General features: G+C 35.5%; 1 protein-coding gene across 1 annotated transcript; it reads left to right on the top strand.

Moving 5' to 3' along the window:
* The first annotated feature begins 11,097 nt into the window (after nt 1-11,097).
* Nucleotides 11,098-12,303, top strand: LOC145112946 (uncharacterized). Its single transcript, XM_079049056.1, has 2 exons — nt 11,098-11,202; nt 11,251-12,303. Exons 1-2 carry the CDS (start codon nt 11,098-11,100, stop codon nt 12,301-12,303), a joined length of 1,158 nt encoding a protein of 385 aa, XP_078905182.1.
* Nucleotides 12,304-15,583: the final 3,280 nt, after the last annotated feature.

Raw genomic sequence — 15,583 nt, 5'->3', positions numbered from 1 at the left:
TTTATCTTGAAGTGTTGCGAAGAGTGAAGTACAACAATCAGCTTTTGCAGGCCTTGAGTGTTTGGAGGTATATGTCAGACCAGGCGTGGCAAACATGGCCGCCTATCCACCTTACCTTTTGTATTATCCAGTAAATAGGTTGTAATTTATTTATATATAAATAGGTTGTCTTTTTTGTTGAAAAAATGTGTGTCGGATCTTATCCTTCGTTGTAATCTTTTACTGAAATGAAAGTCTCCTTCTCCATTCATACTTTGTTGTTATTCATTTACTAACTTGTGTTTTCCTGCAAACCTTGTTACGGAGATCTTTTATTCACGGAGGGGAGGCAAAATCTAAGGAAAATGCTTTGTGATACCTTCCTCCTCTGCTTCTCGTTGTCGAAGTAGAGTGCTGGTATTCGCTGGGAGAACGAACAAATAGAGATAGGCATATTAGCGTATGGAAAGATGGATATATTTAGAAATCAAGATTCACAATCGACTGAGAGTGCTATATGTGGTTAAGATAGTACAAATAAGAGAGAGAGAGAGAGAGAGAGAGAGAGATAGAATAGGTGGTGGTGAAGGGATAATGTAGTGCTATTTTGGTGTCGACGTCAGCAAGGAGATAAGTAAAAGTGTCATTTTCCATTTTTAGGTTTATGATAGAATGAGAAAGGTGTTTTAATTAGTGGTTGATATAAAGGAAAGCTTAAAAACCTAATAATGTATATTTCCTATTATACCCTCTTGTGTATTTGATTCAACGGACATGACTGCATAATTTTAGTTTCCATCTTTTTAATCTAAATCGTTTATAGATTAATCATACAGTTAGAAATATGGTTCTATGGTTCTATGAGTTTGTGTTGGCTATAAAATGATCATATATATATATATATATATATATATATATATATATATATATATATATATATATATATACACACACACATATATATACACATACACACACACACACACATTAATAGTGTTTTGTTCACTGTTACTTTCTAGGTGTATTTTCATTTTAACACACTAATTATTCAACTTGGATAAAAAGTTGACACTATTGTTCTCCAAGAACTGCCTCTCTATTTTCATTCCATTGTCGTACATGTGCCATCTCATGATAGAGTATACTTGTGTATATATAAACAACCCCAAACATATTTAATGGGCGTATATGTTTTGTGTGTGAAGAAAACACTTGCAAACACAATGAAAAGTGATATGATAAAAATGAAGTTTAAGTATATCTAGTAAACAACTTGTGTGTTGTCGTGTATGAAGAAATAGAAAAGAGATAGAGAGATCGGGAGGGAGAGGAAAAGAGAGAGAGAGAGAGAGAGAGAGAGAGAGAGAGAGAGATGGATAGATAGATAGAGAGAAAGAGAGGTGGGGTGGGGTGGGGTGTGGGCTCTTTTCTAGTTTAAAATTAACAATTACTAAAGAAAATGTAAAAATTAAATCTTAAATGTTAAACAAAATTTTCAATTTTGAATAGGAGCAAATCTGCGTTGAAAATATTAAAAAGGGATCATATCTACAATATTGACAAGGTTTGGACTTTATCCAAACAAATGACAAACAACAAGTACCATTTTTGCAATTTTGTCAAAAATCATTCCGCTCTCTAGTCAGCATCATATAGTAAAAGTAGCAGAATTAACCGATTTTAGGAATGATAACCAACACCTTACATAGAAATACAAAGCAAACAAATTGATGAAAGCCAATCAAAAGAACACACAAGAGTAATTATGATTTGGATTTTGATTAGAGAGTAAGAAGTTCGATCACAAATGACGTAAGAACCTCTCCAAAAGACATTCTCTCAATCTAACTATCATCTGTTATATAGGTCATCCCAAGAGAGTCGGTTAGGAAATGACCAATCCGGTTATGACACCTAAGCTAGGAGGGCCTGTCAAAATAAACAAACACAGACTGCGAAGCCAAGTGCAAAAACTACGACACAAGAATTGCTTTCGCATAACAATTATAAGACTTGTAATACAAAATTTTGAAACCTTTCGCATACAGACTCAAACACAACACCTACGAAATGCAAGACCTAACAAGGCCAATGAGGCTTATTTGACATATGTGAACTTCATACCAATGACATACTTCACCAAAAAAAAATCAAATAGAGGTACCTAAAACAACCAACCAGAGGACATTGATGATAAGCACCAACATGACAAAGAGCATACTAGTGAATAGAAATACCGACATTAGGAATTTATGGACGAAAACTCTAATTTAATCACGCAGTCTTCACAGTCATGTCAAAAGTTTAGCGATAAATAACTGAGCAGGTAAGGCTCATAATTTCTTTGTCCTTCACCATCATCTAATAAATGAAGCAACAACAAACTGGGTGATCACGTGATAGAAGAATAAATGAAAATAAAAATTGTTCAAGAGAAAGGGAAAAAACCATAAAAACTCAACATCATAAAATAACATAATAAATGTATCTAAAATCAAAAGAATCTTGAAAGTCAAAACACTAAAACCATAGAAACATAGGCATTAAATGTTATGTCATCGGACCACGTTCTATAAACGTGAGTGGGCTTGAGTCAAATTGGACTGACTCGCTCTAACTCTGAAATAGGATTCGTGTAATGTCCAAGTTCAACTCCATGTTGAGAAATCTTAATGACATTTATCAATCTCAAATGATTATGGAAACATTCAAATACCAACCAATGACTTTCAAAAGTTGTAGTGTCATATACCGATGAGTTCGGTAAACTGTAGTTGTCATATACAGAAACGACAAGTGGAAGAAACTATAAATGTCAAATACCAACCCAACAAGTTCAAGAAGATAGTGTCGTAACATAGTGACCTGAAAAGTTCGAGAGGCTGTAGTCATCAAATATCTAAACTGATGAGTTCAAGAAGTTGTGGCTTTCATATATTGAACCACTTGCAAAAACACTCCAATCCTTGGAACACTTAGAAGATACATGGAATCAACGTCTTCTTGCTGGAGGAACACTTAGAAGATACATGGAATCAACGTCTTCTTGTTGGAGGTGGATGATGTGGCAAAGTTAGTGTACATTGTGGTGGTGGTGGTGGAGAAAAAAACATCATATTATGGTTAGAACTTAGAACTTAGAAGATGTCTTCTAAAATTGAAACTTTTTTATTTGTCTTTTTCTTTTGAAAAAAAAATTGATCATGCAAATAGGGGTGTAACTACTTTAAGTGAAGGTGAGTCTTATGACCTACCTTTTTTTAAAAAAAAAATTATAACACAAGATATATATGAAAAAAATAATATAGGAACTATCTTATTATTTTTAAAGAAACTACATAATAACCTTTGAGATAAAAAGATATTCCATATTTTTTATATCTGATAACCATTTAGAATAATACAATATCTTGTCATAGTTCAATCCATTCAAAATTAAATAGAAAAAAAAAATAGAAACGTCAATTGTAATTCAACGATTCAACATCACCAGCCTTAAGCCCTCACTACTTCGAATAATTTTCATGATATAAGATATCTTAGGGTTCGGTTGTAAGAGTTATTATAACTATTGAAGTGATATTTACATATTTTAAGATATATGACCCGACCCGCCATCAATAGCTTTTATTTTTTTTTTTCCTGTTTCATTTATATAAGGAACTATATGGTTTTTGGTTCTAGATTCACAAATTCAAATGTCTTTAATGTCTGTGATAACAAATAGTTTTTCGCTTAATAACTCCCGGCCTACAGAGCTAAGAGATCGTGCATACCTCTTTTTAAAATAACAAAGTGCACATAAATTTAGAAGCTTTGGCAAAAATAGATATGAAGAATTACAATTTTCACATACGATTCTTTTACGATCAATACGATGGTTAATTTGAAACAAATTGTGAAATACGGTTATGAACGGTTGGAGATGACCTGTATGGATTAAATAAGTTAACAAATAATATTGACAAACTTATCCAAGTTTTACAACTGCAACGGTTTTTTATTGTATTTTGGAAAATTTGGTTGGACTAGTATAATACTATTCAGTTCACACTTCAGACCACAACTTCAATGTTCAAAAGTTCTAGTGTTGATACGAACGACTTATAGGCCTTTAATACTTTTGGACTTTTGGTCTAACAGACAAAAGACCCACGAAACAAGCCTACTTAGTAACAAATATGTTTGTAATAGGCCCAACATATATAGCCTTAAACTATTAATATAGTTTTAGACTTTTGGTCACAGCAAAAGACCCACAAAACAAGCCTATTAAAATTAGCTTTTTTTTGTTTGGCGCTTAGTTCAAAACCGTATTTCTTTAGCAACAAATTTGATTAACGGTGGAGTTCTGCTCACTGATATTTCCTGCCCATTCTGCAGATTATGATAAAACAGCTGAACATATTTTTCCAAATTGTCCATTGTTTATATCAATGTGTATGGCTTTCCGGTGGTTTGGATTGAATTTTAGGGCCAAGAAGACCTTCACGGGGATGGCAAAAAACCTCATACCGCCATACCCGATCGGAAATCAAAAACCTGCACCCGTTTTGACTGGAGAATCCCTAAGTTGACCGGAGATGAGGACGGGAACGGGGAATCCCTGAATAAAAAAGTGGCGATAGGGATACCCCTAATCCCCGACCCCTGGACCCGCCTCCAATATATATTAATGTATAAAAATAATACAAAATATATATTTATAGTATAATTTATAATACATAAAATTTGATCTAGATAACCTACCTCATTAGTAATTATTTGCTTGAAATTATATTTATTCCTTTTCTTTTATCTAATTTAAACTCATGGATTTTTTCGTATTTGGTTTATTTCTCACTCTGGTAATTTTTCAACTTGATTTTTCATGTTTTTATTTAAATTTAATAGAAAATTTGTTTATATATTTATATGTAATCTGATATTTTTATATGTTTGTAAAATTGAAATTTAGACTTTTTATTTACGTAAAAGTTTTCATATTAAAATATGGAAAGAAATTCTTGATTTTCCGCTTATCCCCGGTTCCCGTTGGATGTGGGGATGAGGGTTTATTTATATTCTACCGTGAGGATGAGAATGGGTATTGAAATGAGAATTCAAGAATGAGAATAGAGATTTGAGTCCTTTGTATTCCCCACCCTAGTTGTCTATCTCTATTCTTTGCTACCATCATTTTGTTCACAGCTCAAGATCACAAGAAGATAAAGGTAGTTGATGCTTTGATAAGTTTAATATTTTGGCTGCTATGGAAGGCTCATATAATGGCACAATTTTTAAAAAGGCGATGACGAGTCTCTTACAACCAAAAGATGACATCAAATTTTGTTTGTTTTCTTGGCTAAAGCATAAAGGAAAGTTTTTATAGCATAGATCGGAGTAATTGGGGAACCTCGCTTTTTACGGCTTGTCTTTTGTAAACTATGCTAGTTTCTTCGTAGCCGCCTGCTTATTATTATTTTTTTTATTAAAAAAAAAAACTTGTTTTTAGACAAATTGCTTAAAAAAGGGTTTGAAAAAAAAATCGAAAACCGGTCCACATTTCTAAATCACTATAGTTTAATTGTAATTCTTTAAAAATAAAAATTCTGTTCCATTCAATTTTTTAAGCAAACAAAACTTTTGTTATTAAAAACCAACCGGCTAAAAGAAGAAAAAATATATATTAAAAGCAAAGAGTTTTGTAACCATCTTGTCCAAAATATATGAGATTTTCGATTTGTGGCGGAAAACCAAATAAACGAGTAATCTACCATTAAGGTTGTGTTTGGCGCGCCACGGCTAGCTGATAGGCTAGCTGATAGGCTAGCTTATTTTTTGAGTTTTTTTTATGTTGTCGTGTTTGGTAAGCCAAAAAGTAGCTTATAAGCTAGGTAATAAGTTAGCTTTTTGAAAAGCTACTTAGACTAGTTTTTTAGGAGTTTTTTTAAAATTTTCCAAATACACCCCTTAATTAATTATAGAAACACATACTCCTACATGTTCTTTTATGTAATTTTATATTTTTCAGCTAGCTTTTCAGCTAGTTTTACCAAACATTATTTTTTATCATCTAGCTTTTCAGCTATCAGCTAGCTTTTTATTTAACAGCTAGGTTTTCAGCTATCAGCTAGCTTTTCAGCTAGTACGTCAAACATAGCCTAAATGATAAATAAGCTCCTTACATCAAAACGCGTTACCAAAAACCACATCATTCCTACATAGGGTCGGCCGCGAGATTTTGAAGACCATGTACAATTTAATAAAAATTAGGCCCTAAACTTGAAAAATCTAAAAAATCTAACTTAATAACTTTTTTATTCTATTGCAAAATACATAAATTAAAACTTCATTTAAAGTAATACACAAAAAAGAAATTTGAATCTATTTGAAATTAATCTTCGAATATTAGTTGAAATCATGGTTGTCAAAATCGCGATCCTGATCGTAGGATCGTACGATCCTACGATCCTAGTTATGAAAAACGATTCGGATCGTAAACGGATCGTATTTGGGGTAGGATCGCAGGTAGGATCGTAAGATCGTAGGTAGGATCGTAGGATCGAGATCCGATCCGATACTACTTTCCCTTGATTTTTTTTTTTTTTTTTTTGCACATGAAAATGTTTATTTTACCACTTTATGTTTTTTACCATTTACCAATTTTCCGTTAATCATTTTGTATTGTGACTTATGACTAATATTTCGAAGTTTTTATAACTTTTGAACGAAAAATTGAATGTTTGAAATATTTTTCACGATTAAAAATTATAAATTAAAATTATATTTTATTTTGTAGGATCTTAGGATCCTGATTCCGATCTTACGATCCCAATCTTGCAAACCCAAAAACGATCTCACGTAGGATCCCGATCTTGACAACCTTGGTTGAAATAAACTTTTCAATAATATATTCATAAATAACTTTATTCAAAATGTAGTTTTCAATCGTTATTCAAAACATTAAGTTTTGTCATCAAAACCAATCCATTAAATCGTTTTTGAATCGCTATAGATCGTAAATAGACTTCAATATCTTCGAATTGAAAAACCTCCTTTCTACAAATACAAAAATAATTGGAATAATCAAAATTACTCTATATGTAGTAGATGAAAAAACAATCAAATCAAAACATATAACACTTTTCACTTTCCGTCCTCAAATACAAAAATAATAGGAATAGTCAACATTACTATATATGTAATAGATGTAAAAACTCTAATTTGCTTCTAATAAAAAATCAAAAAGCAAAAAATTACCTATAATTTTCGACACTTCAAAAAAATCTGAAAGTCTGAAACTTCTAAACCACACACCTTAAAGCTATCAACAGATTGTTGCTTCCGACACTTCTAAATTCAATAAAATGTGAATCAGAAAGAATGAAAAAAAGAAAACGGATTTACTTCTAAATAATATCATAAATGTATCATATGTATAATACCTTTTGATTTTTGACATTTCAAGACAATTTGAAATTATATACTTCTAAAACTCAAAGATGGATTGGAAGTCAATGCTTCGGAATTCGAGAAGATACGAACTAGAAAGAATGAAAAAAAATTGATTACCTCTATACAGCATCTGAAATATATCATATAGATAAAAAAATGTATAATACCTTCTGATTTTCGAACCTATACCCCATCCCGACATCTGATTTTCAAAACCTCAATCTTAATTTCAATTTGCTTCAGATTTTCGAAGCCTCATGATAGTTTATTTTGTTTCCTTCTTTTTAATAGTTTATTTTAGATTTTTTAGCTCTTTTTATTAGTATTGCATTATATATTCTTTATTTTCTTTATCATGGATCGTATCGGGTACTTTCTATTGTGCATGAGATATTTTGCAGGGTTTTGGAGCTCGTTGCGGTTTGACTGAGTTGGGCTTGGTGGGCTTCTCGATGCATTATTGGGCTTTACGGATCCATCAAATGAGATTTGGGCTTAAAAATTTGAAGACTTGGATGAAGTGGGCTTGTGAAGATGGGTCATGCATTCTTATTTTCGGCTTGGACTATCCATATTTAAAGCTTCAAGATGATTGGTCAAATTTGAATCATGTGATGTGTGGAGGGGACAAAGGGAATCTTGGTAGTGGGGTGTGTAGTGGAGAAAAATGAGCCAATAGCATTTCAACAATATTTGCGAGGGTGGAGTCTCAGTCGCGCAACACTTGCGAGGGTACTCGCGCAAGTGCACACTCTTGGGCATTTTGGTCATTTTGCTCACCATTTACTTGGGGGGTTAGGTCTAGTAGATCATTCTTCGATTTGACACAATTGGAGGCGTTTTTTGGAGCTTGATACTCATTCTTCTCATCTTTATAAGTAATTGGTAGTTTCTTGATGCGATTACACTTTTGTGATTGTTATTTTGTTGTAATGAGTGGCTAGTTTCTCTATTTTGGTTAACTTTGGCTAAAACCCTTGGATATTTGTGGATTTTGAAAGATTCATGTATAATTGTCATTTATCTTATGTTTATGATTCTGGTTCATATTTTTTATGCTTGTTTAATACTTTGATCATGAGCTTGGTACTTGAATGAGCAATTGTTGATTTATTCTTTGGTTTAGCATTGAATCATTGAATTTACTTAGAACAAGGGCTTTATGATGGTAGAAATCATCTCTAGCTTATGAATCATGACTCCTTTATGGATGTGTAAGCATTGACATCCTCTAGGAATTGGGGATTCCTTCATTCTTAAGGCTAGTCAACTTCTTGGGTTCAATTGCTTAAATTGAATCCTTAATTTTGATTAAGAAGGTGTGTTTTGGGCTTCCCTAACCTCCATAATACCTATGAGGAATCTTGGCATATCATGCATTATGATTGCTATAACCAATTTGGGATGAATGATAAGCTTCATATTGAATCCTAATGATAAACACACAAATGTTCATTGTGTTGAATTGCCTTGGTTAACCAATTCTCTCCAATATTTAAGCATCTCACAATCTTGCTTAATTGCAAGCTTTTTAGTTATTCAAGTCTTTTAGTTTTCAAGTAATCACAACACCCCCCTTTTAGTTTAATTGTAGTTAGTTAGTTTATTTACACTAGTTCTATTGGATTGCATTAGTGATTGTATACAACCATTTCCCTGAGGATCGATACCCCTTTTTTACCATTATATTACGTTTTTATTTGCAAACACATGGTGTAATTTGCTTGGTGGACTTGACATCCCACCAAGTTTCGGCACCGTTGTCAGGGAAATTGGTTATTGTTATTTGATTGTTTATGCATAGGTCTACAAGAACCGGTGAACTACTCTACAATCTGGAGATTGAAAAAGAAGCAAAAAGGTTGAAAAAGTTAGCCAAACAAGCAAAGCAACAACAACTCGTTCAAGCTTCTTCCTCTTCTCCACTAATCAACGTAGAAGATCAAGTTCATACTTCAAGTGATACCGACACCGAACCGAGTTCTCCAATCATTGGTCATTCCTTTGAAGACATTCTGTTTGAAAACTACATAGCCATGAATCACACTCCACCTCACAATCCCAACCTAAACCCCAACAATTAAGATGCCAATACCCCACCCTAACAACCAAGACAACAAGAACACCAAGAACCTCTCATAGATATGCCACCTTGGAATCAACCACCTCCTCACCCAAATCAACCAAATTATCAACAACCACAACCACAAAACCAAAACTTTCATCAAAACAACCAACCTCAAAACAATGCTTTTCAAGTTCAACAACAACAAGCACATCAACCAAATCAACCTAATTACCCACAACCTCTAATGTACCAACAACCAATGTACCCACAACAACAACCTCCCTACAATCAATATCCTAACTACCAACCTTATCCAGCACCAATGTACAATCACCAACCATACCCATACCCACCTTACCAACAACCTCCGACTTACATGCAACAATATCCCAATAACCCCAATCCACCCAACCCCCCTCAAGAGTTGACACTGAGACAAATGATGGAGACGGATGTTACTCACACACCTCTTGGTATTGTTTATCCTGCAAACCGTCGAGGGATTGAATTGAAGTCAAGTTTCATACATCAACTCACGAAGTTCCATGGTTTGGATAGAAAGATCCTCAAAGGCATTTGAAGTCCTTTCATATGATATGCGTTAGCATGTTGCTCGAACATGTGACATTGGATGATTCCAAGTTAACCGCCTTCACGCTCACCTTGGAATATAAAGCTAGAGATTGGTTATTCAACTTACCACCGGGATCTATTCATACATGGGAAGTGTTACTCAAAGCCTTCAATAGCAATTCTATCCCACTTCCCGAATATCAAGTCAAAGGAGTGACATTTTGGGGATTCGTCAAGGGGATAATGAGACTTTTCAAGATTTTTGGGAGCGATTCAACAACTTGTGTACAAGTTGTCCTCAACACAACATACCCGAACAACTACTTCTTCAATAATTTTATGAGGGTATGAATGAAAAAGATCGAAGGATGATTAATGCTTCAAGTGGTGGTGACATATTCAACAAGACACCTCAAGAGATAAGATTACTTTTTGGTACTATTTCTCAAAATCAAAGAAACTTCGGAACTCGAAATGAATTGAAGAGAAATTCCCCACAAGTGATTGGTGAAGTTAGCAACACCCAACACTTGGAATAAAAGCTCTTGGATTTAACTAATGTGTTAAGTCAAATGGTGGTGGGAAGTGGTCAACAATTGATGGTGTGTGGTATTTGTTCAATGACGGGACATTATACGGATAAGTGTCACACACTTGGAAGTGAACCGAAGGATGTTAATGCCATGGGAGGATATCAAGGTCAACCAAGACCCATGGGATTTCAAAACTCCTACAACCCAAATTGGAGGAATAACCCAAACAATGCATACCCACCAAAGCAAAACCCACCAAATGTTATGATGAGACCCCAATATCCACAATACCCATCAAAAAAACCTCCATACCCAGAAACATCTCATCCCCCTCCAAATTACCAACAACCTCATCAACAAGGCCAATCAAGTGGTAACCATCAAATGAGTCTTCAAGAACTCGTTACTTCTCTTTCTCAAAGCCAAACCCAATTTAAACAAGAGACCAAGAACACATTCTCCAACATTCAAGCACAAATTCGAGACTTGGCTACCGCTCTTAACAAGATGGAACAAAGGGGTAAACTTCCATCTCAAACCGAGAAGAACCCCAATGTGATTGCAATCACCTTGAAAAGTGGGAAAACACTTAGAGAAAGCAACCCTAAAAGAGTTTCAAGAGAAGAATAAGATGAGGTTATTATTGTTGAGTCTTCAAAGGTGGTAGTTCCTCCAAAGGAACCAATTGTGCCAAACATTAATCAAACCGAATCTTCCAACAAGACCATCAAACCATTGGTCATACCACCACCTTTTCCCTCCCGGTTGGCTCCCTCAAAGAAAAAGGAGGAAGTGAATGAGTTCCTTGAAACCTTCCGCAAGGTCCAAATCAACATTCCACTATTGGATGCCATAAAGAAAATTCCAAGCTATGCCAAATTTTTCAAGGATTTGTGCATCACCAAGAGGAAATTTAAGGCAAATGAAAAGATTCAAGTCAATGAAAATGTGTCTACGGTTATTCAAAAGAAGTTACCACCCAAATGCAAGGACCCGGGAATGTTTGCTATCCCTTGCACTATTGGTGATTTGCATGTTGAAAGTGTCATGCTAGATCTTCGAGCCTCAATCAATGTCATTCCATACTCGGTTTTTCAATCTCTCAATGTTGGACCTTTGGAAGAAACCGGAGTAATCATTCAATTCGCGGACAAGTCAAGTATATTTCCAAGAGGCGTGTTGGAGGATGTACTAGTGCAAGTTAATCAACTAGTATTTCCCGTGGACTTCTATGTCATTGACCTTGAAGAGAAGACTCCTTCCAAGTCATCTATGATCCTTCTTGGAAGACCCTTCATGAATACCGCTCACACGATTATTGATGTCCATAATGGGAAGATCACCATGGAGTTTGATGGAGACACCATTCACTTCAACATCTTTGAAGCAATGAGGTACCCTAGCAACATTTATCCATTGTATTGGGTTGATGTGATTGAGCCAATCACCCAAGAACTATTTGAGTTATCACATGGGGATATTTTGAATATGGTACTCAACATGAGTCTTTATTGTGGAAGTTTGAAGAAAACATTGGATATGTATACATTGGACTCCGAAATTAAAGAGATTGTGAAGACTATAGAAGTTAACAATTCAACAAAGAAGGATGTCTCTCAAGTTGCCTTATCTCATTCTCCAAACAAGATTCCCCCTTCCATTATCCACCCACCCACACTTGAATTGAATGTCTTACCTAGCCACTTGAAGTAGGCTTATCTAGGTAAGGACGAGACTCTTCCGGTGATTATCTCCTCTCAACTGAAAGATTATTAAGAAGACCAATTGGTTAAAGTTTTGAAAGATCACAAAGAGGCCATGGGGTGGAAAATAGCGGATATCAAGCGGATAAGTCCTAATATATGCACTCATAAGATCCTCATGGAAGATGATTGCAAGCCTAGGAGAGAGGCTCAAAGAAGATTGAATCCTCCAATGATGGAGGTGGTCAAGAAGAAGATAATTAAAAGGTTCAAAAGGTGCAAAGAGAAGAAAAAGGCATTTCATGACAAGCATATAACCCAAAAACACTTTATTCCGGGTCAAGAAGTTCTTCTTTATCACTCACGCTTAAAGATATTCCTAGGAAAATTACGATCTTGATGGCACAGACCTTTCATTGTTTTAAAAGTGTTTGATCATGGTGCGGTTGAAATCAAGAGTTTGGAAACGAATCAAATATTCAAAGTGAATGGGAACTATTTGAAACCATTTTATGAAAGCTTTGACACGGGAGAATTCGACATCGTAACAGTGGAAACCCCGATTTACGAAGATTGAAGAAAGCGGGACTAAGTCTTGGCAAAGACGTTAAATAAATGCATTGTAAATAAATAATCTCCGCTTGAAGTTTCGATGTTTCTAGGCTTGAATTTGGTCAAAAATAAGCATCTTGAGGTTTAAAAATGATATTGGTAAAGTATGGAAGATAACCGGAGCTTATGGTGCGAAAAATTGCAAAAAGTGTCAAACATCTACAATCTGCGCGGCTTGACTGCTTACCTGCGCAAAAGTTGCGCGACCCAGGCCTTACCCGCGCAAATCCGAGCTAAAAATTACTCCAACACGAGGTGCATTCTGATGTGCGCGCTCGACTGAACCCCCACCCGCACAGACGTTTGCGCGACGGACTGCTACCCTCGCAGATCCTTACGCGGTCTGCCTCCCACCCTTGCAGATTGTTGCGCGACCCAATCATCACCCGCGCAAAGTTTGCGATACTGCCCTTTCACCCGCGCAAAGTTTGCTAGACCGCCCCTTCAGCAGCGCAAATTTGCTACTTCATAAGAAAATGCTGAATCGTTGCACCAGCTTCCTTTGCACGACCAAGCTTTCACCAGTGTGTATTTAGGCGGCGAAGAACTCCATCCACACATCATTGTACGACCCATGTGTTGCTTCCATACCGTCATCTCGGGCCTCCTCCACCTTGATCCCGGTACGATCCTTCCTTACTCCCATCCTAAGCATTGAGGACAATGCTTAATTTTAAGCTTGGGGTGAGGTGTTCTTATCTTTTATTTTTTATTGCATTTAGGTTGTATATAGTTGCATTTAGAGTAAGTCATTTAGATCATTCATAAAAAATTGCACAAAAAATTCAAAAATATTGCATATTTTGTTTCTTTCTTTTCTAATTTTCATACTTTTTAGATGCATTCTAGGTTAAGTTCATGCATTTTTTTTCTCTCTTGTCTTCTCATGCCTACAGGTACCATAGCGCCGAGTCATATGTATTGAATCATAGATTGGTCCCGGGTCTTGATATGGAATTCCTTGTATTGGATAAATGGGACACGCTTTGAGCCTCACAGACCACTTTGAGACCGCTTGTGTGGGGGTCAGATGCAGGTAGCTTGATTGGGTCTAGGTGCGGAGGGATGTGGTTGGTCAAACCGATGTGTGCGAGCAAAGATTAGCCCGGAAAAGTATTTTGAAGACATTGAAGACTCGCATCTTGGTTTTGGGGGGAATACCCCTTAGTACTCTCGAGTCTCGTCCGAGCCTTAGTCAGATTTTCACCACCTTTTTAGGATAGGTCATCATTTTTCTAGGGGTCTAGAGTAGATAGTTAGATAGATTTTATTTATCACACCTTGCATTGAGGTGCTTGATGAAGTTTGAGTTGGGTCCCCCAATTCACATTTTTGGGACCAAGTTTTTTCAATAACACCCATTTTTGATTCATTCCCCACCCTTTTTAGTAGATTTTGACACATTATCAATGATTATTAGGTGTTCATGTTAGCCTCTATCTATTACTCTATTTTCACTATTGGAGTCCTATGTTACATGGTGAAATTCCTTAGACCTTCCAAGAAGAAAGACAAGAAGAAAACACAAAAAAATGAAGAAATTGGAAAAGCGAAGACAATAAGAGACGATAAAAGAAGATTCAAGAAAAGAAGCAAAAAAAAGAAAGAAGAAAAATGAAGAAAAAGAGCAACACAAAAAGAAAAACAGGAATCCAAGTTCAAGGCTTCTCTCCAATTAAGAAAAAAAAGAAAAAAAAAAGGAGAGAAATAAGAAGACAGAAGATCGAGCAGCAAGGAGGCTGAAGACCAAATAACAAAAGTTTAAGTTTAAGATTTAAGTTGTTAGGTTTAGATTTAGGTTAAGTAGAATTTTTATTATTTTATTTTATTTTTGATTTTGGTGAGGAACGGCAATGAAGATGAGACGGTAGAATGTAAAGGAAAGTACAAGGGAGAAACCCCTGAAGCCGGATGTTTGCGGGGATGCTGAACTGCAAAACCCTATTTCGTTATTATACACTTTAGACTGACAAATGTAGGAATCATCGTGTGTGAAGAGGCGCCTTTCCTTCATGAATTATGGTCTGCATTGCTGATTTAAAGTGCCCCCACTGGGCGCATCCTCTGTTTCCTTTGTCTTGCACACCGCGACTACATCCAGACGTGATTTATTCGCCCTTCAAGTGGTTCGAGAATGTGGTTTATGGCTCTAAAGCGGGGAACATTTTGAAGATGTGTAGGGTCCATGAAAGACTGATTATGTCCATGTTGACTGATGTTGACCAAGTTCTATGGTATCTTTTTTTTCCTTTTTAGTTTAGTTCAGCCCGAGCTCATTTTAGTCTTGTCCTAACTTGAGGACAAGTTAGGTTTAAGCTTGGGGTGATTTGATAGTTTATTTTATTTCCTTCTTTTTAATAGTTTATTTTAGATTTTTTTAGCTCTTTTTATTAGTATTGCATTATATATTCTTTATTTTCTTTATCATGGATCGTGTCGGGTACTTTCTATTTTGCATGAGATATTTTGCAGGGTTTTGGAGCTCGTTGCGGTTGCGGTTTGACTGGAGTTGGGCTTGGTGGGCTTCTCGATGCATTATTGGGCTTTACAGATCCATCAAATGAGATTTGGGCTTAAAAAGTTGAAGACTTCGATGAAGTGGGCTTGTGAAGATGGGTCATGCATTCTTATTTTGGGCTTGGACTATCCATATTTAAAGCTTCAAGATGATTGGTCAA

This window comes from Lactuca virosa, chromosome 5 (genome assembly GCF_052849685.1).
Source record: "Lactuca virosa cultivar CGN04683 chromosome 5, Lactuca_virosa_CGN04683_v6, whole genome shotgun sequence".
NCBI lineage: Eukaryota > Viridiplantae > Streptophyta > Magnoliopsida > Asterales > Asteraceae > Lactuca > Lactuca virosa.
Note: the sequence above shows the minus strand (reverse complement) of the source record. Positions and strands in the feature narration are given on the sequence as shown.